Raw genomic sequence first — 26,425 nt, 5'->3', positions numbered from 1 at the left:
ATGTCATACGACAATCGGGCATATATGACAATGGTACGGTAAAGTGACGTACAAAATATCGTCAGACAAATGTACGATAAACAAATGTCGTACGCCTTGTGTAATGTGAAACTAATTCGTGACGTTTTGATGAATTTAACCCGTATTTTAATTCATTAGATTTGTTTTTATTGTACCTCTCTCCTGGTTTGCGGAGACTTTTTCTTATTACAATGCCGTCTTGGTCTGTGACTACATTATCCTGTTGTAATACCCTTTTAATATGTGGTGACATTACCCTATTTTAATACCCTTCTGGTCTGTGACAACATAACCCTATTATAATACCCTTCTAATCTGTGGTGACATAACCCTGTTGTAATACCCTCCAGATCTGTGGTGACATAACCCTGTTGTAATACCCTCCAGATCTGTGGTGACATTACCCTATTTTAGTACCCTTCTGGTCTGTGACGACGTAACCCTATTATAATACCCTTCTAATCTGTGGTGACATAACCCTATTATAATACCCCTCTCATTTGAGGTGACAGTACCCTATTATAATACCCTTTCTCATTTGTGCTGACAGTACCTTATTATAATACCCTTCTAATCTGTGGTGCCATAACCATATTATAATACCCTTCTGGTCTGTAACGACATAACCCTATTATAATACCTTTCTAATCTGTGGTGACATAACCCTATTATAATACCCTGCTGGCCTGTGACAAGATTACTGTATTATAATACCCTGCTGGTCTGTGACGAGATTACCCTCTTTTAATACGCTCCTGCATGGTCTGTGGCGACATAGCCCTGTTTCAATACGCTCCTGACCTGTGTTTGGCGAAATTACCCAATTATAATACTATCCTCGTCTGTGGTGACATTACCCCATTATAGTACCCTCCTGATCTCTGACGAAACGTTGATTACCCTATTGTAACACTGTTCTGGTTTGTGGGTACATTACGCAATTATACCCTTGTGTTTTATGGCAACAGTGCGATTTTACTAAATGTTATAACGTGTATGATGTACCTGCGTTGCTTCCACCCACTCATACCCCCTTGAATGGACTGGTGTAAGGGAAAGAGGTGCTCATATGGGCCGATTCAACAAAGCCATTTCTGACTTAAGTCAAATATTTAAAACCGCTTTATAATGCTGAGTTTTTGCAACTGGAAGTTTTTGGAACTGAAATTTGGACACATTTGTCTTTAGATATTATTAGTGAGGTGGACACAATTTTGATATCTGTGGGCCAAAAATAAGATTTAAGATAATATTTCAAAACTTTGACTTGTCAGAACCGGTTTTGTGGAATCGGCCCCAGTACTTTAATGTCACTATCCTAAACGTCAAAGTGATTGATCTATTTTAATCAAATCAACTCACTTAGGTTGATAAGAAAGGTGTGTGAACATGAAGGTCGAATGTACAGGCTTATCGTCTTGGCCACTCTCGCTGCCAGATCATTATAAACTGAACCGACTTTCAAACAAATACCACATACTGTTCAAATACACAGCCTCTAAGTTGTCTTGATTTATTGCTGAAGGTTATTGAAACTTGGCCAAGCGTTTTGTGGCGGAACTGAAATACTGGCTATGACAGTTCCAGACAGGTAGGCTAATGGTTTGTGTCTAACAATGCATGAACTCGTCACAGTTGCAACTCTCCTCTCTGTAGCCTTTGTTATGGACATACATGTTTAGCTGCATACAAATGACCCGAAGTTTACTGGCGACTGTATATCATGTTATAGTTATGGAATGAATGCTTCCTGTACTGTCTTCACGTGCACAGGACAATGCAAGGACACAAGATGAACCGTCATAACGCAGTTCAGAATCACGGGCGGCATGCTTCTATACTGAAACATACGTGTACCTTTACTCACGGTAACAAAGTGTATAGGACTCCCACAGGTAGTGCCTCACAGCATTAACGGCATGTTTCTGGAGTGATGGTTTGTGATAGGCACTTCTTACCGACACAAAGTGAGTCGCCTATCGGTATTTTGTGCCTCTGTAGTGATACTTGCACCTGTACACATGGACACATTCATACATGAACACCCCTTGCAGTTGCTTTCATCTTTCGTGGTTTCTTAATGAACGTCTTACCTTTGCCTGACGGATCCAGAATAACAGCTATTTGCAGTGTAACCCACTGTAGCTCAGGAGATAAAAGGGGAACCACCTTTACACAAATATAATTTAGTTTTATGGAAAACAGCGTCTGTTTTCGGCTCTACGTACAATGACATCTGCTCACGCTGACCATTCAGGAACCATAGAGTCTTCCAGGAGGATGATTAGACAACGAACATTCCATAAAGATCCAGGCGACATTAACCCTTCCCTGAACTTACCTGTGATAGCCACCCAAGGTGAGAGATGTGTGGACTGGAATGAACCCACACACGGTAAAGACACACCAGGTGGACAGAAGAGTGATGAGGTGAAACCAGAGAATAGTTTCTATGGTCAGCTGTGTGAACACAAGACAGTCATGACAACGACTCCTCAATTGTTATCAGCAAACGTCAGCAGGAACGGACCATTGGAGAAGCAACTAAAGGCGACCACAGAGGCGCTGGAAGTGTTGAAACAAGGCAAAACCACATTAGAAAGCAATATAACAAGGTTGTGTGAGGATAAAAGCCGTTTGGAGGAAGAAAACAAACGCCTAGATGACAATATTAAAAGGCTGACGGAAGAAAACAGGGTATTGGAAGACAAACTCCAGGTTACACAAATGGACTTGGAAACCTGCACTGAACGTATAAATGAAAAGGACAGGACCGAAAGGGAACTGAAAGCGGATGCTTTGCGAATGCAATCTGAGACGCGTGCAATGGGATCAAACCTGAGTGCTTTACACACAGAAATCGACGCTTTAAATTCACGTGTGAAAAAAACAGAAAAGCAACACTCAGATCAAGTATCATTTCTTGAAGGGGAGAATGCGAGATTGTCATCGCGTGTTCGTGAACTTGAACAGGAAGCATCAGATTTACGGGAAAGTGTTAGAAGATCCGAGATTGAGAAAGAGAAGTTAATGGTATCATCAGACACCTGTCGTGTACACCAAGATCGCCTTCAAAAGGCGAAAATTGAAAATGAAAAAGTACAGAAAGAACTTGAAAGTGTAAGAGAGGAATATCGAAGAGAAAAGTTACGCGTCACTGAATACAAACACAAAGTTTCACAGATTAACGCTGCTAAAGATAAACTGAATTCGGATAAGGTAGCCCAAGAAAAGGAACTTCGTCAGCTAAGATCAGACATTATCAAAGGACAAGAGTTCTCAACAACTCTTCTAGAGAGAATAACTGACTACAACAATCAAATTGACAAACTTTTACAACACAACCAGGCTATTCTGCTTGTTCTAGATAAGGAAAGATCAGAGACCAACGAGCTGCAGAAAAGGCTTCAGCAATGTGAAAACGACCAGGAGATGACGAAGCGTCAATTACAGGCTCGATCACAAGGTGGGATGTCAGTGGAAAACAACGTTAATTACAAAAATATCTTGGAAGAAAACAAAAAGTTGAGATTACTACTCATGGAAAAGGAGTTCGAAAGCACACATCTTTTGTCTGATAGAGAGGAACTGAAGGAGAAGCTAGTGGAATTGAAAAAAAGAGCGATATATGAAGAAAACATGGTTGAGTTCAAAGAGTTGGCTAAGGACACCAAAGTGCATCCCAACGTTGTGGAATCTGGGCCTATCAAAGGATCGACCTGGACACCAACCGGCAATGGTCAAATCCCGTCAGAAACAGAAAAGCTATCTCCGAGCAAAAGATCGTTTCCCGCTATAAAGACAGAGACTAAAACCAACGAGATGCATTTCTCATGCACAGTGAACTATAGTACCAGAAGGAAGTATCTTCAACAACTACGCAGGGAGAGACGATGGTGAATAGGATGTGTTTTTATGGAGAGCTGTTCATTCATTACACGTGATTCCGAGGTACATACCTGGTATTATGATCAAGCACTGTCGATATAATATTTACGTCTTGGGATTAAATCACTTTCCAGCTGTTTATTTATTTATTTTTTTTTATTTATTTGATTGGTCTTTTACGCCGTACTTAAGAATATTTCAACCGAATTTTAAGCGAATAATGTCGACGACAAAGACTTTTTCACTTTCAGTGTTTAATAAGTTATGTCTCCAGTGGTATGTCTTTGTTTAGTGTACTTTGGTAGAGAGACGTCGATACGTCAATATTAAAAACTCAAGGCCACGTATTTATTAAATGTGCACTTCGTTACTTTTTTGAGCCAAGTTGTAATTATAACATATATAATTTTTTTTGTTGAAAAACATTTATGTGAATCTATGTGTCGAAACAGCCATTCATATACCAACCGTCAACCAAAATGGACGTTTCAGGTCAATAGTCGCAAAGTTAAAATTGCCAAAACGACATTTAAAACAAACCACCAAAAAACTAAGAAAGTACCGTATATAAAGTACGAAATCAGGACGGAATCCTTTGATATGGACAGGGGCCTATAGTTGTTCCACACAGTAGGTAAATACGCTCCATACGATCAAACCAATGCCTGCGTGGTAATCATAAAGAAACCATTCTATTTTTAGCCCTAGTCTTTATGTTGATAGTGTAGTGGCGCCCAAGAAGTTAGTGGTCGCTGTGGTAAAAGGTCGCTGTTAATGGTCACCAACTTCACCCCGGCGAAACCAAGCACAGCAGAGGAAATTCGCTTGTCTTCGTTTAAATTTGGAAAGAATATCCCGTGTGAACCTTTGTCCCTAAAAGAGTGGTTAGCCTGCTATGACATGTATGCAATGGCAGGAGTGCAGTCGCTGTGAGTTCACGTTTAGCTCGTACGCTCGTACGCGCGGCGATCTGGCAACAACCTGCGGATGGTCATAAGCTTCCCCAACGCTCTGTCCGGTTTCCTGGTCTCTATCGTGTAATTGGAACATTATTCTGTATTCAGTACTTAACCCTCAAGCATGTCAATCAGCAATGTTTATGCATGATTTTATCAAGTAATGAAACATACGATGGAAATTTTGGAATGCGAAAGAATGGGCATTTTTCTTTCATTAGCCTAAAAAGCACTCTGGCGATACAAACCTGTCGACGTGGAAAGCTTACGTAATAGAAAGAGTGCTATAGCAATATCCTCCACGTTTTTTTTTATTGAACATATTTTTATAACATAGACTGAGTACCGGTATATTTGGATTATCAACATATAAACTGTTGGCACAATTGCCGAAGTGGCGTTAAACCATGTTTATTCTTTCAAAATTTAACACCACAATTTGATACTTTCCTGTGGAATTATGCTTGTGTATTTTTCAGTTCATCAAATTTACTGTTTGTTTTGACCGGGTATCAACCTTGGTTTTCCACACATGACGACTGTGTCTCATTGGATAGACCCTGTTTCACTGAAGCCCATTGCGAAAACACTAATAAGAGACAAATCTGCTGAGACCAATCTTCTGTATCTCTGAATCCATGTGCAGCGAGAAAGCATGTATAGCAAGGTCTTGGCAGTGTTAGGTATACAGCCAATCTTCGAATTTAGCTCGAATTCCCGCTCTGTCAGCGAATATATATTGCCGTTCTTCGTTGTATTACCTTCTTTATATCCCGAAAATTGTTTCTCACTGTCATGGTAAGTATGTAATTTAATACTGAGTCATTTAATTCGTTGGCACACGCGGCTCCTCTTCACTGTGAGCATATATAAACTGGGATGAAAAACTCGTTGCGGTATACAGCATCACTAAAAATGTATAAGTATACATGTAAAACAGAAAAATCCCCATGGCAACTATGTGCTTGGCCCACACACATTTTATGTTAACATCTACGTGCTACATTTGCCACCCAAATGGATTATCTGTACTAGCTAATAGGAAAGTATCAGTTAGTTATTGTCATTTGTGCCGTGGTGATTTCAGTGTAGTGGTATGTATGTCGAACCATACATGCTCATTTCTGTATGTCATAGTTCACTTAGCACTATCAATGCATTAGGTAGGTCATAATCTTATATGAAATCTAGGCATTCGATATTCATGTCAATCGGGTGGTTCGACCAGAGATAAAAATACCATTCAGTGCATGGAAGCTTTAGAAGCGGCAGTTCGGTAGCTATAGAGAATTTACCAGATGGCCTCTCCCTGGGAGCGATCGATTTAACCACGCCCGTCCCTCAGTAATGCAGAAGAGGACACCTTGGAACATCTCTGTTTTGTTTTTACTTGCATTTGGATCTGGAAGATACACAAAGCAGTTACCTTCTGGGCTGTACAACCTTCTGTAGGAATCTGGCATATTAGTTGTAAGTGTAAGAAAATCCATTTACACCTGAGGTGTGTGTGTGGTATATGAATACATGTACACGAAGGTCGTCACTGATTTACACATGTATTCTTAATGCATGTCATGGCAGTCATCGGTGTGGATTGAATGGTGTTTTGCGATGTGCTCGAGAAAATTCCACTTCGGCTACAGTGATTAGCTTCATGTATAGGATGAGAAAACTCAGAGAGGAACAGGTATAGGGTAACCATCGCCACCCCCCGAGGTAAGATGTAAAGCCTTCATCGAAGCGATAAAGTCCATGTCTATTAGGCCTAGATAGCTTTATTTGTTGCTGGTGTTATCAGAGGTGTGAAACGCATTTCACCACCTTTCTTAGTTGCAGAGCGTGTTTAACTCTCATTAAGACACGCAGTAGCACGGGTTATGGAGGGAAAAAGTCCCAAATGTGTCGGATTGAAGATGAGAAACATTTACCACTGTTCACGCGTGCATTAAAACTTCCCTACTAAAAATCGACGTCAACCGAGTGGTCTCTGTATTTAACTAACCTGATGTGAGACTGGGCGATCCAAAAGGGCCCATGGCAATTACATATCTTTCTTAAAAATAATCTAATTTCTCGAGCCTATATCCTAGCAGTCAGCGAGTTATCGAGATTTCGGCCGTATTATAGGGTATGCACTGAGAATGTCATTTTGTGTCAGTTTGTGTTATTGCCCTGGGCATTTTTGGTTAGGCCAACCTGAGAACTGGCTAATTAATTTGTAGGAACATGAGGTCGTCATCGATTTATGTTTGGAAGGATTAGATGTGCAAGTGGACATTGGTTTCTTTACGTCAATCAGACACCTTTGGGGCTGTTCCCTCTCCTTAACTACACCTTTGACACCACAGACGATGTGCTATACGGAGTATAATTTAATATGGCCACCAGAAATCACAGTTTTCGTAGAACAGCAGAGAAAGAAACGAGCACTGTACAAATACATGTAGGCCTATAGTGTCTTCACATAGTGTCATTTGTTTTCAGGTGAGCCAGTCAAGGTAGTTCATCAGGTAAAGAAGCTGTCTAACCGAACCGCCATGTCTTCTAATCCAAAGCCTTGGGGTTACCCCGACGGCCAACAGACAAAGGTCCGGACACCGGATACGGCCAGATATGATACACCGAACCGGAGAGAGTTGTACGGACAAGGGGACAATTTGGATGTGTACCTGAGCCGTGTTTACAACTCGGCTATCCATCCTAGATCTGCTGCGACTATTGCAGTTCCGCCCGCTCCTTTGCTGGCTGTACCGGCAGATATGAGGGATAAAACGACACCTACGTACATGACACCGCTCCCTCAGTAACCAGTGCTCTTGTGGGTTGCGGCTGTCAGTATCACAGAACAAAAAAGAAACTGGTACTAAACGTTACCTGGAATATATGAAACAGAAACTTGTTTCCTGCGACATCATGAACTACAGAGCTGACCACACACAAGCCTATGCACACCAGTGCTTAACTTGAGAAAATCACATGTAGGCCCACAGTGGTTAAACCGAGTAAACCAGATATGTATACGCCAGCAGTGGTTAAACCTAGGAAACCGGATATTAACTCCAAGAAACAGATACCATACATGCCAGCTTAATAAACAATTCTTCCCTTTGGCCTGTGTCCACATTGCTAAACTTCAACTAGTTCCAAGTCGTGAAATTTTCGTGGGAGTATCGAATGCTACATGTAGGGCTATTTCCATGGAAAATGATTAAGACCATCTTCACAAAGCAGTTTATTAAGAAAATGTCTTTTAAGGTAGTCCGTAGCCTGCAATCATCACACAATGTCTCTTTACCACAAAAGAAGTTTTCGAAATAAAGCAGGAAAAGTACACACCACAGATGGCTTTCGTATATGGGTATTGCATGAAAAAGATACTTTACAATACCGGGTAATAGAATTATCCCTCGACATGTTAACATCGTATACATATGTGACAAAGAACCAATGTGACCATGTATCAACTATATCAGAACGTTCATTTACATGCCACAGAAGGTTGAATAATTAGTTTGTTTTGTATGGGTGTTTTAATATGCAGGCCCACTTATTCAAAATGCAAGATGCGGTTGTTGTATTAATACCATCTAACCTATGATGTAACCTTTTCATGACAGGTGTGTATTTCCATTAAATAGTGTGTGTGAAATATTAAGGTTGTGTGGATGTAACACTGTGAATAAATGCTTATCTAAGAGGATTATAGTTCAATATTCTCTGCCCACCCGATATTTCTACCATGTTTATACATGCTTCCGTCAGATTTATGTGTGCAGGAAAATTTGGTGAACGCTTAAAACCAGAGCTGCTTGTCTTTGTGGTCAACCTATTAACAGAGCCGAGCCAGCGAGGGCTCCACCGCGTTATGCATCCTGTTTCTTTAGCCAAAATCCTGTGCAGATGGGGTAAGTCTGCAAAACTTTGACGTTTATTGAGGTTGTGCATTTGTAGCTACGCTGCATTCCCATGGAGTTCACGTGCAGGAGGTGCATGATTGACAGACATATGAACACTGATAAACATATGTTTTACTCTTTTCCAAAAAATCCACAATCAAGCAATCTGGTGCATGATTTGAGAATATAATCTCGCTGGTCTGGAGTTTTGGATTCTTGTTCTTCTTGGCTGAACACAAACTAAATTCTAATTGTACTATTTACCAAATACAAAATCTCCGAATACGACAGTCTTGAGGACCACTGTTTCATTTTATTAGGGACATTTTACTTGACCATTTTACTCACATTAAAACACACATCATGCTATACAACACATTCGAATTCATGGGTTTGACAACATTTTCTGTACAAAAATATTTACAATAATACAAACAATTTGTAAATAAATGATATGCCAAGAGTATAGAAAAAATGTGTCAATATATACACAAATGAAAATGGAAGTTTCAGGTTGGGAGGAATTGAGCAGCTCCACATAAAGTCACACAGCTCAGGAAGATTTCATTTGAGGTAACCTCTTTCATTCCGCATGGACAAAAACTGTTTCCTCATTTTCCCAAACAATGCGCATTTGCCTGTGGATAATTCGGGACATTATGTGACCATCACAATAAGCTATCAACTATTCCCACACAAGTTCCTAGATGACACTGAAGATGCTTTGAGATTCTGTCACTGATACTGCTATGGGTGGAAAAGGTGTAAGTTGTTTACAAAGTGAATGTCTAGGGAACATGAGAATCAAAATGAAGGACCACAAACAAATGATAAGATACAATCCTGTATACCCCTTCCCTCCTTTATGTGTACTTTTATTCTCTGTTGGAATGAACAAGATTTCTGTAAGCCATAACCATTCTAAAGGATAAACACTGCAACACTTTGTGGCACACTTCAGGAGAAGTAAATGCCATTACACAATGCCAAGAACTCCTTGGATTTAGGGCTTAAAACAACATTATCACTGATTAAATTTCACTTTCATTTCTTGGTTCCATCAACCCACACCAACTCTTTTCAACTGGAGGTGCTGTGATTAAATGGATGATCTAACCCCACGTTTCCCCATTTCAGATTCACACAAGATCACATCAGAGAACTGTATAAGTCGGGACTCAACTTGGCGCATTTAGCATGTTGACATACACTGTATCTTGCCTTGGGTGTTTTGATAGGCACATGCTGCAAACGCTTCATAAGACTGTCCACAGGATCACTCCCCCAGTTATATCACATGCAACCCTTTAGCGACAACCATGGTCCAAAACAGCAAAGCCGTGATTACCATTACAACCAATAACCTGAACACCAGAAAAATGTTCCCACCTGAAACAGCAGAAATTCTGAAGGCTTAATTTCACTGCAGATGCCTAAGAACCAGAGCTTTGATATATACTCAATAATCTATTTTAGAACACACAAAATGTCTCTACAGAAATTTACTCTGGTGACATCCTTTAATAATTACTAAAATCATTGAGATAAATTTTGACATCCGTAAAACCTTTCTAAATTCAGCATAAAGTGTCCCATATATGTGAATGCTGCCCTTATTTGTGTTTAAAACTCTGAAAGAACTTGTCTAATGTTTACTTCTTAATCTGAAACCTTTAAACAGGGCTAATGGGCAAAACTGCACCAAAATTTAAGTACATAGAATGATCTCAGTAAATTTCACCACCGTCATTCTATTAAAAAGAAAAATTATTACACCAGCAAACAGCAGTGACACATTTTCAATTATTGAGATTATAAGTACAAAAACAGAAATTCTTCCATGGATATGACAGAGACTTGATTTAATCAACGGCAAAAAGCCAATATAGACTGAGTGAAAGGGTGGAGAAACCATCATGATAATGTTACTACTCTTGGTATGTATAAATGAACTGAGCTTTCAGTCTTGGGACAATAACATAAAATCCTCAAGTGTCAAATAAAACTAAGACCATCAAACTGTATGAATCACAAAATCTTTTACAACAAAATCACAACTACATTTGCACTATATATAATTAATTATGTTTAAAGTTTGACACAAAACTTCACAGCACTTGTTCTATTAGCACAGGTGCACAATTAAGTTACTGTTGTCCCCGAACAGCAGGTAAATATTGGTCTACGGGTACTGGTAAATACTGATCATCAAAGGTGTGCTATGTAAGCTACGTCCACAGCATATTATAGTCATGTCTGCAGAGGAGACTGTTGGACACTCTGAGACAACATAGTGATGGTAGCTAAAATATAAACAGGCAAATAATTATATGGTGCATACAGTGAAAACTTAAACACTAGCAGTGAAGATGAATTATCAACGCAACTAAAAAACACTAGTGATTATATGTACCATTAAAAAAAGGAACTATTGGCAGATTCACTCTTCATTATTTGAAATACATTTGGCTGTTCACAGATGTACTACAGACATGTCAATAAACGAAAAGTTAACACTGAACAAGTGTCTCTCCAACAACTGAACACCAATATTTCTCAGCACTGAAGATCCTGCTTGTCAATTTACACATTGAAAAGAAACTTACAACATCTACCCACAATATTAAACTGGTTGTTAAAAAAAAATCCTCAATTTCATTGGCATCTTATGTAAGACCATTAAAATAAAATTAGCAATTGAATTCTGCATGTATTTATTGTGTCCTGAAGCAGTTCTAGAAATCTTTGGAAGCTAAAATCTTGGCTTCTTCACTTGATAGAGTGCACCTGAACTATGACACACATTATGGTTTGGGATGCAAACAAATAGGAGATAAGATTTGCAAGTAAAGCTTTCTGATGACCTTCCCCTCCTTTTTCTACTTCAAACAGGGTACATATGTAGTTTATGGACTACACTTTAAAACACACAGCCTCATACACACTTGGATCCAAGTCAGTTCAGACTGCTGCCATTTGACGTTGTGTTTGCCAGTGTTCCATTCAGAACCTTTGATACGAATCCTTTACTAACAGCCTTCAGCCGACGCAATAAAGCTCCACCATGCAATGTACTGATCCAAGGGAAATAACTCCGTAACCCTGGTCATCTATTCAGCTGTGTTAGCTGATAATGCAGCTTTTTCGACAATTCATAGGTGGGGAATCATTTGGGTTGAGTATTTTCCTCCTATGCTTGTCGCGGTGGATAAAACTGTGCATTCGGGCTCTGGTTTTGTTAGTCAATGAATAGGATTTAAGATAGGATTTCATAGCTTGTGGCAGGGGCAGCTGTTCAATCCCATATATTGTTGTCCTTGACACAATAGTTCTACAGGCCAGTTCTTGTAAGCTTAACACTGAAATGGAGAAGCACAACATTAAAGGCTGTTGAAGGAAACAAATGTTCAACAAATAGCACAACAATATTTAGAAACATGGTAAATCAGTTAAAATTCTAGCACATCTGGCATATTTTAACCCTATCACTCAGAATGTAGGATGAACAGTGAAGAGATGAACCTAAAGTCAAACCGGTATGTGATATAAATTAATAAAGGCATGATTATTATCCTACCTAAATTGTGACAAAGTTGAAATAAGCTAGTCTCAAATTATATTTATCTGATCTGTATTTAACACTGTAATCAAGAATGTTTGTATTAATATATTTATTAATTTATATGACTGGTGTTTAACACCATACTAAAAAATATTTCACTTCTAGGACAGTGGCCAGCATTATGGTGGGAGGAAACTGGGCACAGCCCGGGGGAAACCCATGACACATCCATAGCTTAAAGGTATAAGCTAACTTGTTAACTCAACACACTCAGTGTGCATATTTCAAGCCAATTACAATTTAAAGATTTCAGGCAACTTTTCATTCTCACATAAATTCTGCAGAAAATTTTCTCCGTAAATCATATATCTGTAACCTTATGGCTATCCAAAAACAGACCATGTTTATTTACACTGGAATTTTTTTTGCACATGGGGTTTAATGTGACTGGACTCAGGAGAGTATTCTCAAGCAAGTGTTACAGTTGTGGCAGAAATGCCCATAACTTTGAGGATAACACAACAGAGGTGAGGTTTAAAACTGACCTTTGTTAGGTCCCCAGGTGCGGTTCATTCCATTCCTCTTCAATGCCAGCCGAGAGAGTTCAGCAAATGATTCCGTCACGTTGAAATCGCACAGTGGACTCACTTCGAAAAATGCCATGTCATTCTTCAGTGCGTAGGTTTCAGCCACTGTTTCACTGACTTGTCTCTTAAATGCCAAGTGCAGTCGATTTCCCACAAGGATTTTGGGAACACCTGGGGCATGCTAAATGAGAAACCTTTGCATCAAAATATGGAATTTAAACTATTCCATGTATATCTGCTTAATCCATGATAAAAGATGAAAAATTAGCCTTTCTGGTTTTGTTTGAAAGTTGGACATACTTTGTCTTTTTGGATCAAGCACCTCTTCATACTCCATATCTTCAGATTTTGACATTCCAATTAAATCCCCCGGCTTATCTTGAAAACTGTTAAAATTCTTTTGACGTTATCACAATTTTGTTGTAAAGAATAGCTTATTTCTTACGTATCACATTTATTACATCATAAACTAACCACCTTAGGACAGGAAACCTAAAATCTGTACACTACCCCACAGTAACACCAACTGTTTCACTTCAGACTATGTTACTACTGCTGCTGCAGAGTGTGAGCTGTATCAATATTAGGACACTTTCAACCATACCTCATCAATTTCTTTAATCCATCGATCAATCCCATCAAAGGACCATTTATTTGTAATATCATACACCAGCAAAATACCCTACAAAGAGAAAAAGTAACGACACATAAATGTAAATACACAACACAGTAATGCGTTACGAGATGTGGCTCAGGAGTCCAGTGTATAACTCCCAACCGTTCCTAAAAAAAGTGCATGTTCAACACCGGCCTTAGACAGGGAATTTGTAGACTTCCTGCTTACGATGGCACTTGCTGGATTATTTGTTAAGGACCACTTTTCTTCCTTCATTAATATTGTTCATATGTCTCTATGTTACACATGGGTAAGTTCTGGACACATGAAAATTGCTGAAGGCCATCCAAAAAAAATGCCAGTGTAAGTGAAAAAATCTTGAGAATGACATTAAACAATAATGACATCAATATATACAACAAAAATATTCCAAATATTTTTTCAGACACACTGCTAACTATATCAATTTCTGCTTTCTTACAGTTGTTACGGGAAAAACCCTTTAGTTTCGCCATGAGAATATACCTGAACAGACAGTTACTTTACTTCACAAGCAATTCATCTTTTTTTGAGGTTCTGATAATAATGAACTTGATATATAAATATACTGTATTTCATAACTGGTGCACCTTGAGTTAATATGTCCATAAGCTTTTGTCGTAGATGCAGAAGACCTCACTGCCGTCCAGTTTCAACATACATTTCATGCAGCGCACATATCAGTAACATGTGTTTTAAAATGGTTATTGTAGGATTCTCTTCCTTTTCTAATGAACGGAGTAACTAGGCTTGCAAATTTTTTGTGATGTAAAAGAAAATGTTGAAAAGATCTAATTCTTCACATACTGAACAAATACCTATAATTTTTTCTTGTGTTTATGGGTAAGCTGATACACACACACAAAAATATATCCAAAAATGGAATAAAAATATAACTGAAAATTTCTCATTTTATTTTGTCAGATCCCTGTTTTTCAACGTTTTCTGATTATGTAAATATGTATGTATGATAATGTAAAAATGGATGGGACAATCCACATTTCCCACAAATGTTGTTAGTTTTTCTATATCCTTCCCCAACATCGAAAAAATGATTCATTCCGCCCATATCAAAAAATCATTCTGATACCCTATTACATTTATGTAGACAACCAGAGATACCAGGAGGTGCAACAAGACATGCAAAACATTTATCTTACTTCTAAAGACAAATTCATGACTGCTGATCACATGAAACTTGATGGGGAAAACACAAGAGTTATTACATTTTACCACAGAATTTTTAGAACAGCAGGAAAAGTTAAAAGTCTGTAAATCAAGCCTGGTTTTTACATATATATTTTCCTGGCAGTCCCTTTTACATCATGAAAAAAACATTAAGAATCCATCACAAACTAGATGCATGTAAAAGAATCTAGGGCAACAAGTTGAATAGACCCAAGCTTACATAAACTTACATCTGTGGTGAAGAATCAACAAAACCATTGATCAATAGTCATGTTTTATGCACAATACAGACTCTACAAGACCAATGCTTTGTAAACATGAGGAAAGCTTTTGTTTTCTATTTGTTCCACACTTTAAAACAAAACTGTTAAGAGGGCTTTTTGTCACATAATGTGCATCTCTATGGTAACAAAGATCAACAGTTCATCCCTTCTCCTTCCATGATACATCATATCAAATAAAGATGGGAAAGCTTGCCAGAAGAGAACCTCGTACATGTAATTTTGAAAGGTTTATTGCCTGAATGAGGTTTACTGACTCCATATATTTCCATATCCAGTTACTGAGTAACCATGTAACTTTGATTAATTATCCCTAATTAAAGGTATAAAACCTTAGGGACAGTGCTTGTCGTACAGTACAGCCGGATCCTAACCATAAATCCTACACAATTCCATTGTGACCAGAGGATATGCTCACCGTTGGCTCATGGTCAGTGTATGATACACCGACCATGCATCTTCATACGTGTACCGGGACGTGATCCTCCGGTCATCTTACGACCGTCAGCGGACCGTCGACCCCTGATTATTAAAGGTTTTAACGCTAAATATGGACTGATTCCCTGTGAACTATCATGTCTGTTGGGAACACCGTGATGGCTTGCAGCATATTTACTTGCACACGAAATTTTCGTACAAAATTCAAGTTTTAATAGCTTACTGTTTGGGACCCCCAATTGTTTCATTTATTCGATTGGTGTTTTTACGTCATACTCAAGAATATTTCACTTATGTGACGGTAGCCAGCATTATGGTGGGAGGAAACCGGGCAGAGCCCGAGGGAAACCCACGGCCATCCGCAGTTATTCCACTCCACTAATTATTAAATAACAAACCTACTTATGGGCATTTATGGCAGAGTTATGTGCTGACAAATACATGTATATGCAACACATTGCTTTCTCTGAAGTCTGCCGCGCTGTGCGTGAAGGCTCTATACAACTGTAGCCATGTTTCAGAATTTGAAAAGGAGTTCTTTTGCTTATCAGTAAACTTATTACAATTTCATGCTGGATACAAAATTATGCAGGAATATTTGACTTTATTGTGTGATCTATATCAGCCTGCGTGCTTATATGTGCTTGTAAAACCTGTACTGAAAATGTATATGTTATGAGTGATATTGATACATGACACAAGGCCTACAATTCATAAAACTCGAACAGCTCATACATATAAAGGTCAGCATGTTAATATTTTCCCTTTAATCTTAGAGTCCCAAAATTGTATCCCCAATTTCACAATTGTCGATCCAATCATTTATTAAGTTTTATAAGTACAAAAAAGTGTTTATTATTGACGAGTGCAATCATATGTAGCCTTAATATACTCGTGAAGACATGCGATGTAAGCCTCAGGCCTATATATATGCAACCTAAATCTTGCTGGAGCTTCTCACCAAGTCCAGCTCATGCTGGCTTCCTCTCCGTCCGTACGTGGGAAGGTATGCCAGCAACCTGTGGATGGTCGTGGGTTTCCCCTGGGCTCTGCCCAGTTTCCTCCCATTATAATGCTGGCCACCATCGTATAAGTGAAATATTCCTGAGTAAGGCGTAAAACACCAATCAAATAATTAAATAAATAAATCTTGCTGTAAATCAAGCTCTAAATGTATTACATATCTTGAGAATATTCCTCTACCTATCCATGTATAAATCATGAAAATACACCAAAGAGTGAGGGAGTGCTTGGGGTTTAACGTGGTGCTCAACAATTTTCAGTCATATCATGACAAAGGAATCCTTAGGGTGCATGTACATGTGATGTGCCTCCTTGTTGCAGGACGAATTTCCAATGCTCTTTTATCTAATGCTGCTTCACTGAGACGATTTACCGAAGGCAAGTAAGCCACCCCACCCGAGCCTTCATACTGATATGGGTCAACCAGTCAGAGCACTATCCCTTTCATGCTGAACACCAAACGAGGAAGTAACAACTTCCTCTTTTAAAGTCTTAGGTGTGACTCGATCCAGGATTGATCCTGGATCTACCGCTCCAGAAAACTACAAGTAAATATCAAAACCAGAGGTTTTTGGTACCGGTAAAAAAGAAATCTATTAGTGCAATTTCAATCCAATTTTTGCTGTTACTTTACAATAGCCCAAATAGTTACCTTTCGCAAAATATCAGCAAAATTCTGGTATCTAAGCACTTTTTGTGTTCAATGTTTGGTAATAAAGTTCTAAAAATTTACGGGTAAAGTCATGCAAATAATACAAGGCCTACAGTGCACATCTGATGTCATTACATCAAACTCCAGCAAGTGAATGAATGTCGTAAAATGATACGCTGATAATGGAACCACCTGGGATGGACTGTCGGCGGACCATGGGCTGACCATATGCCGATGGTAGGCGGCGGATGACGGCGTGTTTAATCAGGGTCTCGCCAGGGTCGGCGTATAGTGATAACAATAGGCGTAGGATTGATGGTTAGATTCGGCCCTACTGTACTCCATACAACAAGTTTACAGTACAAATCACACCAAGTAATCTCATTTGATTTTAGAAAACATTTCCATGAAGTATAGAATTGTCAGGCGATAGATCACTGAACACAGTACACGGAAACAGTTTTATTTATATATTTATTTTCTCCACTTGGTAAAATGCATTTGATATGCTGGCCTTTTCAGTTTATACTGTCACGCATGTCTCACTTTAGTGTGTTGTCACATAACACGTACAGGCTGCATTCAAAATGCATAGACACTTATAGCTTACAAATGATGTCATCTCTGAAGGGACCTTGAAATGAACTATTTCAATTAAAAAATTATGGATATGACATCACTGATACATTTATTTACTAGTCTCAACAGATCGTCATAGAATCTGATTTTAAATGCAGTGTAGTCTTTTGGAAAAATTCTAATAAAATGATCTGTTTTCAAGGAGTCATTAATGGTCTTTTATCTGATGTACCCATGTACATGTATACCAAATTTCAGTATTTTCCTCACCTTTCAAGCCAGCTCTCTCTCCCCAAATCACTTTGTATGAATCAAATGTCAAGTTTAAAATCATCTTTTTTAATTTCAATGCAGCTTTGTGGAGCTATATAAGCAAACAAGGCCAAAATTACAATGCTTTCCAACCTTGAGACTTCAGTCTGGTGCTGTGACATGTAATAACGTTTATTGGTCTTGTCACGAAAGTTGACAGGTATTTTAGGTTTAAGTTCACATATCACCTGATGTGTCATAATAAAGGCAGAGGTCACTTGAGGAGATATGCAGACCAAAGTGGGTGTGCCTAGGACTGACCTGTCAGTTATCCTGAGTGCTGTGCAGACAATACATACCATTAATACACCCTCCTACAGTATAATGGCAGCTTGCTATACTAAAACATGTCTTGATCATTTGGGGACTTACTTATTTGGTGGGTGTCTTGATCATAGATCTATTCCACATATATTTGCTTCCAATGAGCGTAAACACCAGACTAGTATACAAATGTATATTAATCCTCATATATACCACATTACACACTACAACCACCAAACCTTCTCAGTGCAAATGTCTACCTCTCTTCTCTGTTTCACACTGTTCAAAAGGACATGTGAACATTAGGACAGGTGAATATAACTTGACAGGGGAGGGCAGAAACCACTGTTCTTAACAAGGTATCTGGTACCACATTTCTTCCATAATGTGGCAGATTTGAACCATTGACACTGGTCATTGTTTAAAATGCCATTGCCTAGGTCAGGTCAAGATGGTGCTGCTTCACTTGATGCTCAGCACTGAGAGGTCAAAGTAAAGAAAGAGGATTAGTTGATTAGGTGTCAATATAATGTGTTTCGGTGGGGGTAGGGGGGTGATGTCTGGTGTCTTCAGCATGATACTTCAGTGGCCGCAGCACTTTGGGGACATGGACTTGCCCTACCACAAGAAAACACAGTACATGCACAAACACCTAGTGACTGAAAAATTGCTAAGTATGACGTAAATCTCCACGTATACATACATGATACAATGACAGTGACGTTTCTGTGGCATATCCAGGAAGGACAAAATGTTGTTGTTTAGTAACACGCAACATTGTACAGTACTGAGAAAAACTAACTTAATTAAATTCATACATGTTGTGTAAAAAGTGCCAACTGTAATTTATATCAACACACTCAATGCATCACTGTCGATTCATTTCTAACACAGTACAGTTAATATTTGACTGTACTACAGCCTGACAAAGCCCCATTTCTTCTATATCACCAATACGTTTTACCACCTATTAATATTCTTCTTACCTGAGCTCCTCGGGAATATGAGCGAAATATTGTACAAAATCTTCCCTGTCCAGAGGTGTCCCTAAAATGAAAAACATTAACTTATTAAATAACAAATGGTGACAGTACAAATTTCACATAAAGGTTACTGGTTGAATATCAATGTCAACAACAGCATGTTTTTCTTGAGCCTCAACTGTAGCCATATCTAATATTTTTTTCCCCAAACCAGATTTAATTACATCTCATGGCATCGTTACTTTGTACATACATTGTGCTGCTGGACATGTCATCTGGACATTGACAAAGATTCAAAGAGAATGTGCCATGGTATGATTAGAAATAATAAGACATGAGAGGAAAACAATACCATTTCAATTTTCCATTAAAAATCAGTCTAGGCCAGCTTAAAAGTGGCTGGTCTTAGAATCAAGGGTCACATAAAATATATGCGAATTGGCTACAATGGCGAATGGCAACTGGAAACCTGAAATAGGGCCTCGCATAGGTTAACCGCAGAGACTGAATGGTCTAGTTGCGGAAATGAATGCAACATACTGGTGGTCATATGTTTACATGTAGGTTTGTTGATATGCACTTTACCCTTGGCTTTACACGTACTATATCTTTATCATCAAGTTCCTGACAATTTCCTGAATTCAAGTTGCACTTAATTACATCAATTTTATGGTATAAACGGTTTAAGTAATTGTAGTTTCATACGCACATTTGTGTAACTCTAAATGCAGTTATGAAAAAAGTTATACCGGTATATCTAGTAAAATATTATCACAGCATATTCCAGAACATGGAGTAAAATTATTCACACCTGACAATTTCTCTCTGTTTCGTATGCACATCCAACATACATGACATTGGTCTACGCATAGAAGACCACCAAATTTAAGAAAAAGAAATCTGCTCATCATCAGTTCAAGTGCCTCAGATGATTCCACTGAACGTGATTTGAAATTCAAGTTACATTCATACCATTTCCTGAAATCCTGTTTCCTCTAGCAGAGGGCTTACAGGAAACAAACTCCTTGACTATGTTTTTGAATCGCTTGCCCTCACAGCCTTTCAACTTCCTTTTTCTTTTTAATAGGGCAATTTATCTTTATGCACTGCAATAAGGAAACCAGAATGTTTCAAAATACCTGTTTAATCTTGTGTTTAAGTCAACATTTGTTTGACAACTGTGATATGTACTGAACTGAGTACAGGAAGTCAATTTAATAGGCTTCTCTTGTCAACAGAGTATAATTTAGGGAACACTAAACTGTTATATTTCACATACATACATACATACTAACTGAGATTGAGAGAAGGTGTAATACAGAAAGGGTCACATTACCAGCTGGAGAGCAGGGGTCAATGTCAATAAAGCCTTAGGTTAATGGGTGTATGGCAGCACACACCACAAACCTATGTTTTATAATAAGTCTCTGCTGAGCTTAACTGGGAGTCCCTACAGATCAAAGGCATAGACAGCACAACACAGTCAGGGGTGTGTTTGTGGGATAATACTGTTACACATGGAACACTTGAAAATGACAGAGTGTGGTGTTTAGGTTAGCCCTGTGACAAGACCACAGGATGTGGCATCTGCATGTCGCAGCCATTGAGGTCCAGGTCACGGGGTTTATTAGCATGTAACATCACATGTCTGCAGCCTCAATATAACCATCACCTATATGTAATTAAAATAAAGTAGATAATATCACCTCAGCATAAGACATTTTACGGTACTTTATGAATAAGTACAGATTAAAAATCGGTACAAGTCTGAATAGCTTGAACTCCCGATAACAACAATAACGAAAAGACAACAGACAACAAGCAGTTTCAACTTAATATAGCACCATAATTTTAGAGTGGAAAAACTACTAAAAATGTTAATGGGTTCTTAATAAAGAAATAAATTTCAGGATGTATTATATTTATCAACATTTAATGCCAAAAGGTACAACAATGAATATTTGTTGATTTCATTTAACTCAATGGGAAAGCTGTATTTAATGGACACAAGACCCTGTAAAGAAAACTGGAATAACACCTTACATATTTTAGTTTAACATTACAAAACAATGATTGCTTAAGCCAAGCAAAGTTTTAAATCCCACATAAAAAACTGTCAAATATATGCTTTGCATATGTACACATTAGACAGATTATTTCCTTGACACGGAACTTTTTATTTCTTTCACAGCTTTCACTTAAAGAACACAATGATGAGGAAACGCCATAATCCCAAATCCTTGTTTTCCTCTGTGCCATTGTTATGTTTATGTCTGCATGACTACCAAAGAATGTACATTTCCCTTCACAATTTGTATGTGTTAAAAATAGATTATGTCCTGCAATATGTGCATGAACAAGACACTAAAGAAGACACAAATAACAAGCACTTCTGCATCCATACTGCAGCTGAGCATGTGACAGTGGCACATGGCAGTTCCATATCTATTTACTACAGCTATTAACCAAAGCGTGTCAGGCAAAATAGAGAATCAGCTGCACTGACTGAACATTTCTGATGGGTTCTTCTGAAGTGGCACTTATCACGTTCCCTGGCTGCAAATGTGCAAACAGTCAATACGTGCTGATAGATGGCACATCCATGCAATTTCTGACAACCGAGTGCTAGCAGGGGCAGCATGTGGTCAATACCAGAAGCTGTGCACCGAGGCAATGAGCCTTATTGATAAGCTGGGTGCTAGAAGGGTCATCACTGACTCAACCTGTCAGATTCAGTACTCTGCATCACTCTCCCATCAGCATTTAATCTCCTACAGATCACTTCATAAAATCCTTCGATCCCTCAATCCCTTGTTGTAAGTGACCTGGCATGTTTTATAAAATCAACCTGTCACATGTAAATACAGAGAAGACATCGAGTCTCCACTCAATACAATTCAGTCAGACCTCAACTACCAGTCACATACCAACACATTTTACTGCGCAGGAAAGGCCTAATGAAGTGCCCTCACCCACACACTGTTACATGAGCAGACTGACAAATCTTGAGACTGGATCCACTTCTGTTACCCTAGTCCAGCTGTCTTCATTAGCTGGTTTCCAATGGTAACAATTACATGCCAAATAAGTAGTGATGATGCTACACAGTAGGAGGCAGACCATAAAGATTCAATTTTCTAATACATAAATTGGACATAGCCTTGGTGCTAAACATTCTATATACTGCTACACAAAGGAAATATATATTGTTGCTTTTACTTAAAACAAAAAAAGCTTATTAGATGTTTGGAGGGGCGACAATAGAAGAAAAAAATATGTACTGCAGACAATTAAGATGAGTGTTTTCATTGTCAGGTCCAATATGGTGGTTTAAATCAAAATGGGATTTCCAAGCAGATATTTCATAAAAAAAAAATACAATTTGAACTGCAAAAGTTGCAAAATATTCTGTCCATTACCATACTGGGCATACACAACGTCAGCACAATATTAAAGATTTATGCATGTAAACATGACATAGTATACTGAATAACATGTACATGCTTCAATCAAATAGTAGCTTCACCTTGAGTGTATACATGTACCTTACATTTCCATAATAATACACTTACACAAACTGATTACCATTTCTTAACAACACTATATGGAATAAGGCCTAAGAATCTTACCAAAGTTGCAATTTCACTCTTTTCCCATCCAACAAAATTGTTGTAGTCTTGTAGTCAATACCTGAAATAATAAAACAAACCTTTGTTTGTACATTTCTGTTGTTCACAAGCCACAGGCAACTAGTTTCTTTCTATTTATCTTAATTACTGTTATGAATTTGTAGATACTGGTATTTGTTTGAAAAATAAACCTTTATTTCTACATTACTAATTGGAAAACATGAATGATTATGAATATCATAGGAGTTTAGAGCAAAACAACAGACAAATCCCTTTCAATTTTTCATTTTGAATCAAATTCAACTTACTACTTAACTCCTGTTTCATGATGCAGGCATAAGAAGGTAGGTGTAAAAATAGAAAGTTGACTATCACAAAGTTTGAAGAGTAAATGCAAATTCTCATGTAATCACATGACATGGCAACATATACAGTATCATGGTGTGTTAAATGCATAAAAATAGAGATATGCAAATGTAATGCAAAACCCCATAACAGCTGAGCTGCCACATGTATTAGGCGAGAGGCAAACGGCAGGAATATCTATGACCTACCATTTGTATAATATTTGGTAAGCAAGACTCTAACATGGGGCAATTCCCAAAAGATTGATAGACACAACATACTCTGACTGGTAATGACACAGGACTTTTTATGAATAATTTTTTCCACATTTCTCATATAGTTTTAGCATAAAATGTTGCCCGCAACATGCCATCTTGTTGATGCTGCAGAATCCATTTACATAGCATCGTCTTACAATACAACCCATTAATAATATATTCATTGAATATTTCAGTGCATCAATACATGACATGTATGTTAAGCAATATATATAATTTAAAATCCATCCTTCATCAGACATCGATGCTGAAAAGAGTGGAGCCAGACGACTTCATATACATCTACTGTAGCCATGCAACGTATTATTTCCTATGGTAATCCATAATAGGTTAGGCAAATGTAATTATGGTATCCTGTAAAATCAGTTACACTAAATATGTATATGGTAATCAATGGTAACTTTCTAAAGGCAACCCATGTCCATCAGGGTTACACTTTCCTCATCGAAATACAATGACAAGAAATATATGAAATGTGAATTCAGTATGTTAAGTCTGTTGAGCACTTTATTGTCCATCTAGAAGGACTCAGTGTGCTATATTAAACTTCTGACTTTCCTTGTGACACTGAGTCCATTTTCTAGTTAACTCTTGAATACTGTATTGTCAATTCACTACCCTCACCAACTGAACTAAACAACTCCCTATCTTGTCGTCATACTCCCCACGAGAACCTCTAAGTTCGGGATACCGAACTGCTGGCCATCAACAGGCATTTGAAAAGATATGTGACATTATATATATACATGTTTATGAAATGAAACAGAGCCCTAGCATTAAAAATTTCCTGAAAATTAAGACATTTTCAATGCTCTGTGTAGGCACAGCTTCAATCTTCATAATACATCTGATAAGGGCAGAAAAAAGGTATATGTTCTCGCTGAGATTAGTTCTATAGAGTTGGTGTTTAAACATCTATGTAGCGATATTTATGAGAGGCAAGGATGGACTCGGTGTTGCGATAAATGTCAAAATCTAGATTGACTAAGCACATCTGTTATTAACCATACTGTCCCAGCAAACAGACTAGTCGCCACCTCTCTCGTACTTTCAACAGACTGGCTGAAACTTGAAACCATCCAGGGATAAAGCATGTGTTGGTCAAGAGCGGATTTTACAATTCCGACATAAACAAATCACACTGAAGAAATTAAACAATTTAACAGAATTTTCGTACTTTTAAATAAGATGTCAACTGGCAAACACTTTGATAAATATGGTAACCTATTATGGTAGGCCCTAAACTTATTTTGCGTAACTGCTACGTGAATGCGTTCAGCTGTTCACCATATAATGCCTGTAGTGGGAGGCTCTCTTTCACCCACCTCCCACCACCACCACCACCACCAAACCATTTATCAAGGTTGCAAATTAATAGAAAATAACCTTTCTTCCCCAGATAATTTTTAGTTAATTATCTGATTGGTGTTTCAATGCCAACCTCAAGAATTTACACTTACATGATGGCAGTGGGTTTTCTGGGAGGTGAAACCTGGTGTTCCCAATGTAAACCACTGACCTTGGGAAAGTTACGTTGTGACATATCAATTAGACATGCAAATGATAGCGGTGTTCGTCAAAGAATGTTAGAGTGGACTGAGCTAACGGCGACATAATGGAGTCTATTATTTCAGACCGCAGACATACAAGTACTTGCAGTTTTACTTGCATTCAGATAGCACTGGGTGAGTGAGTCCTTCAGGTTTAACATCATACTTAAAAACTTTTCAGTCTACGACGATGAGTCCTTAGAGTGCATGTTATGTGTCTTCTTGTTGCAGGACGAATTTTCACCGCTATTTTATCTAGTGCTGCTTCACTGAGACGACTCACCGAAGGCAAGTAAGCTGCCCTGCCCAAGCCATTATACTGATACAGGTCAACCAGTCGTTGCACTATCCCCTTCATGCTGAACACCAAGTGAGGAAGTTACAACTTCCTCTTTTAAGGTCTTAGGAGTAACCACATCCAGGATTGACCATGGACCTACTGCCTCCTGAAGCAGATGCTCTACCAACTTTGCTATCGGTGAGACAGCACTGAAAATATTGTCTGAATAATATGGGAGTTAATATAAAAATGACACTAAGCATTTACCAAGTGAAAACCGCTATGTTATTCTCTCAACCTCCAGTATATCCACCAGCACAATCTTGCACATCAAGTATAAATAAGATACCTTCTTATACCCTATTCTATTTAAGTCCACAAAATCCAAAGAAAAATGAATGGAAGACCTAAAATCATGGGTATAAGCATCATAGGTGACCTGAAGTAGAATTGGGCTACTTTCCTCCATTTATTGTTTGACTCATCAACAAGGCCTTCATCCTTGTTACCCACACACTGCATTGTGCTATAATATGAAGCAGATCAGAAGTCCATGCGTGAGAGAGACACGAGAATGACAGTAGCAGGGTAATGGTTTAGCTTTCTTACCACAACTGGAGAATCCATAGGGAGATTCGGAAGCCCCATCGTCCATGCCATTCAGCAGTTCTTCTTTTCCTACATCACTATCACCAACCAGCAAGAACTTGAGTAGATAATCGTACGACTTCGCCTGGTGCCCGCGGCCTAACCGAGGGGACTGGGCAGCGCACATACTAACCCCTACTTCACAGAATTCCTTGTCATTTTGGCTATGGCGCAGATGCTTGACGAATGTTTACATTCATCTAAAGCCATATTCCACATTTGAGACACAAGCAGCTCAAGAATTTCACATTATATAAAAGTTCTTCTTCCAAACGTTACATTGCAACGGCAAATTACACACTAACCATTGTAAAAAGTAGTTTTTCTCAATATTCCGTAGCTACTAGATTGCTCGTCTGTTGCTTTTCTCAATCTCAATGCGCATGTCTTTCTACCGGAAATAGTTGCCG

At 38.4% G+C, this 26,425-nt stretch overlaps 2 protein-coding genes across 2 annotated transcripts; one reads left to right on the top strand and one right to left on the bottom strand.

Annotated features, from left to right (window-relative positions):
- Positions 1-2,250: 2,250 nt before the first annotated feature.
- Positions 2,251-3,921, top strand: LOC135463358 (M protein, serotype 6-like). The gene has a single exon (XM_064740652.1). It carries the CDS (start codon positions 2,251-2,253, stop codon positions 3,919-3,921), a length of 1,671 nt encoding a protein of 556 aa, XP_064596722.1.
- A 5,140-nt stretch (positions 3,922-9,061) lies between these two features.
- On the bottom strand, positions 9,062-26,379 carry LOC135471042 (ras-related protein Rab-40B-like). Its single transcript, XM_064750094.1, has 6 exons — positions 25,977-26,379; positions 22,915-22,975; positions 19,289-19,349; positions 13,515-13,592; positions 12,869-13,091; positions 9,062-12,120 (listed from the first exon to the last, which is right to left on the bottom strand). The coding sequence occupies exons 1-6, from the start codon at positions 26,140-26,142 to the stop codon at positions 11,885-11,887; spliced, it is 825 nt and encodes a 274-aa protein (XP_064606164.1). The 5' UTR covers positions 26,143-26,379; the 3' UTR covers positions 9,062-11,884.
- Positions 26,380-26,425: the final 46 nt, after the last annotated feature.

Source organism: Liolophura sinensis, chromosome 1 (assembly GCF_032854445.1).
Source record: "Liolophura sinensis isolate JHLJ2023 chromosome 1, CUHK_Ljap_v2, whole genome shotgun sequence".
Classification (NCBI taxonomy): domain Eukaryota; kingdom Metazoa; phylum Mollusca; class Polyplacophora; order Chitonida; family Chitonidae; genus Liolophura; species Liolophura sinensis.
The sequence above is the reverse complement of the archived record's forward strand: the minus strand, read 5'-3'. Positions and strand labels throughout refer to the sequence as shown.

What these genes read in the sequence shown, in the direction of transcription:
- LOC135463358 (XM_064740652.1), top strand. Translation starts at nt 2,251, where the DNA reads ATGACATCTGCTCACGCTGACCATTCAGGAACCATAGAGTCTTCCAGG.
- LOC135471042 (XM_064750094.1), bottom strand. Translation starts at nt 26,142, where the DNA reads ATGTGCGCTGCCCAGTCCCCTCGGTTAGGCCGCGGGCACCAGGCGAAG. An exon ending in AGAGTGAAATTGCAACTTTG is followed by an intron (nt 19,350 to 22,914) that starts GTAAGATTCTTA and finishes TTTTCATTTTAG; the next exon opens with GGACACCTCTGGACAGGGAA. An exon ending in CATATTCCCGAGGAGCTCAG is followed by an intron (nt 13,593 to 19,288) that starts GTAAGAAGAATA and finishes TTCTCTTTGTAG; the next exon opens with GGTATTTTGCTGGTGTATGA.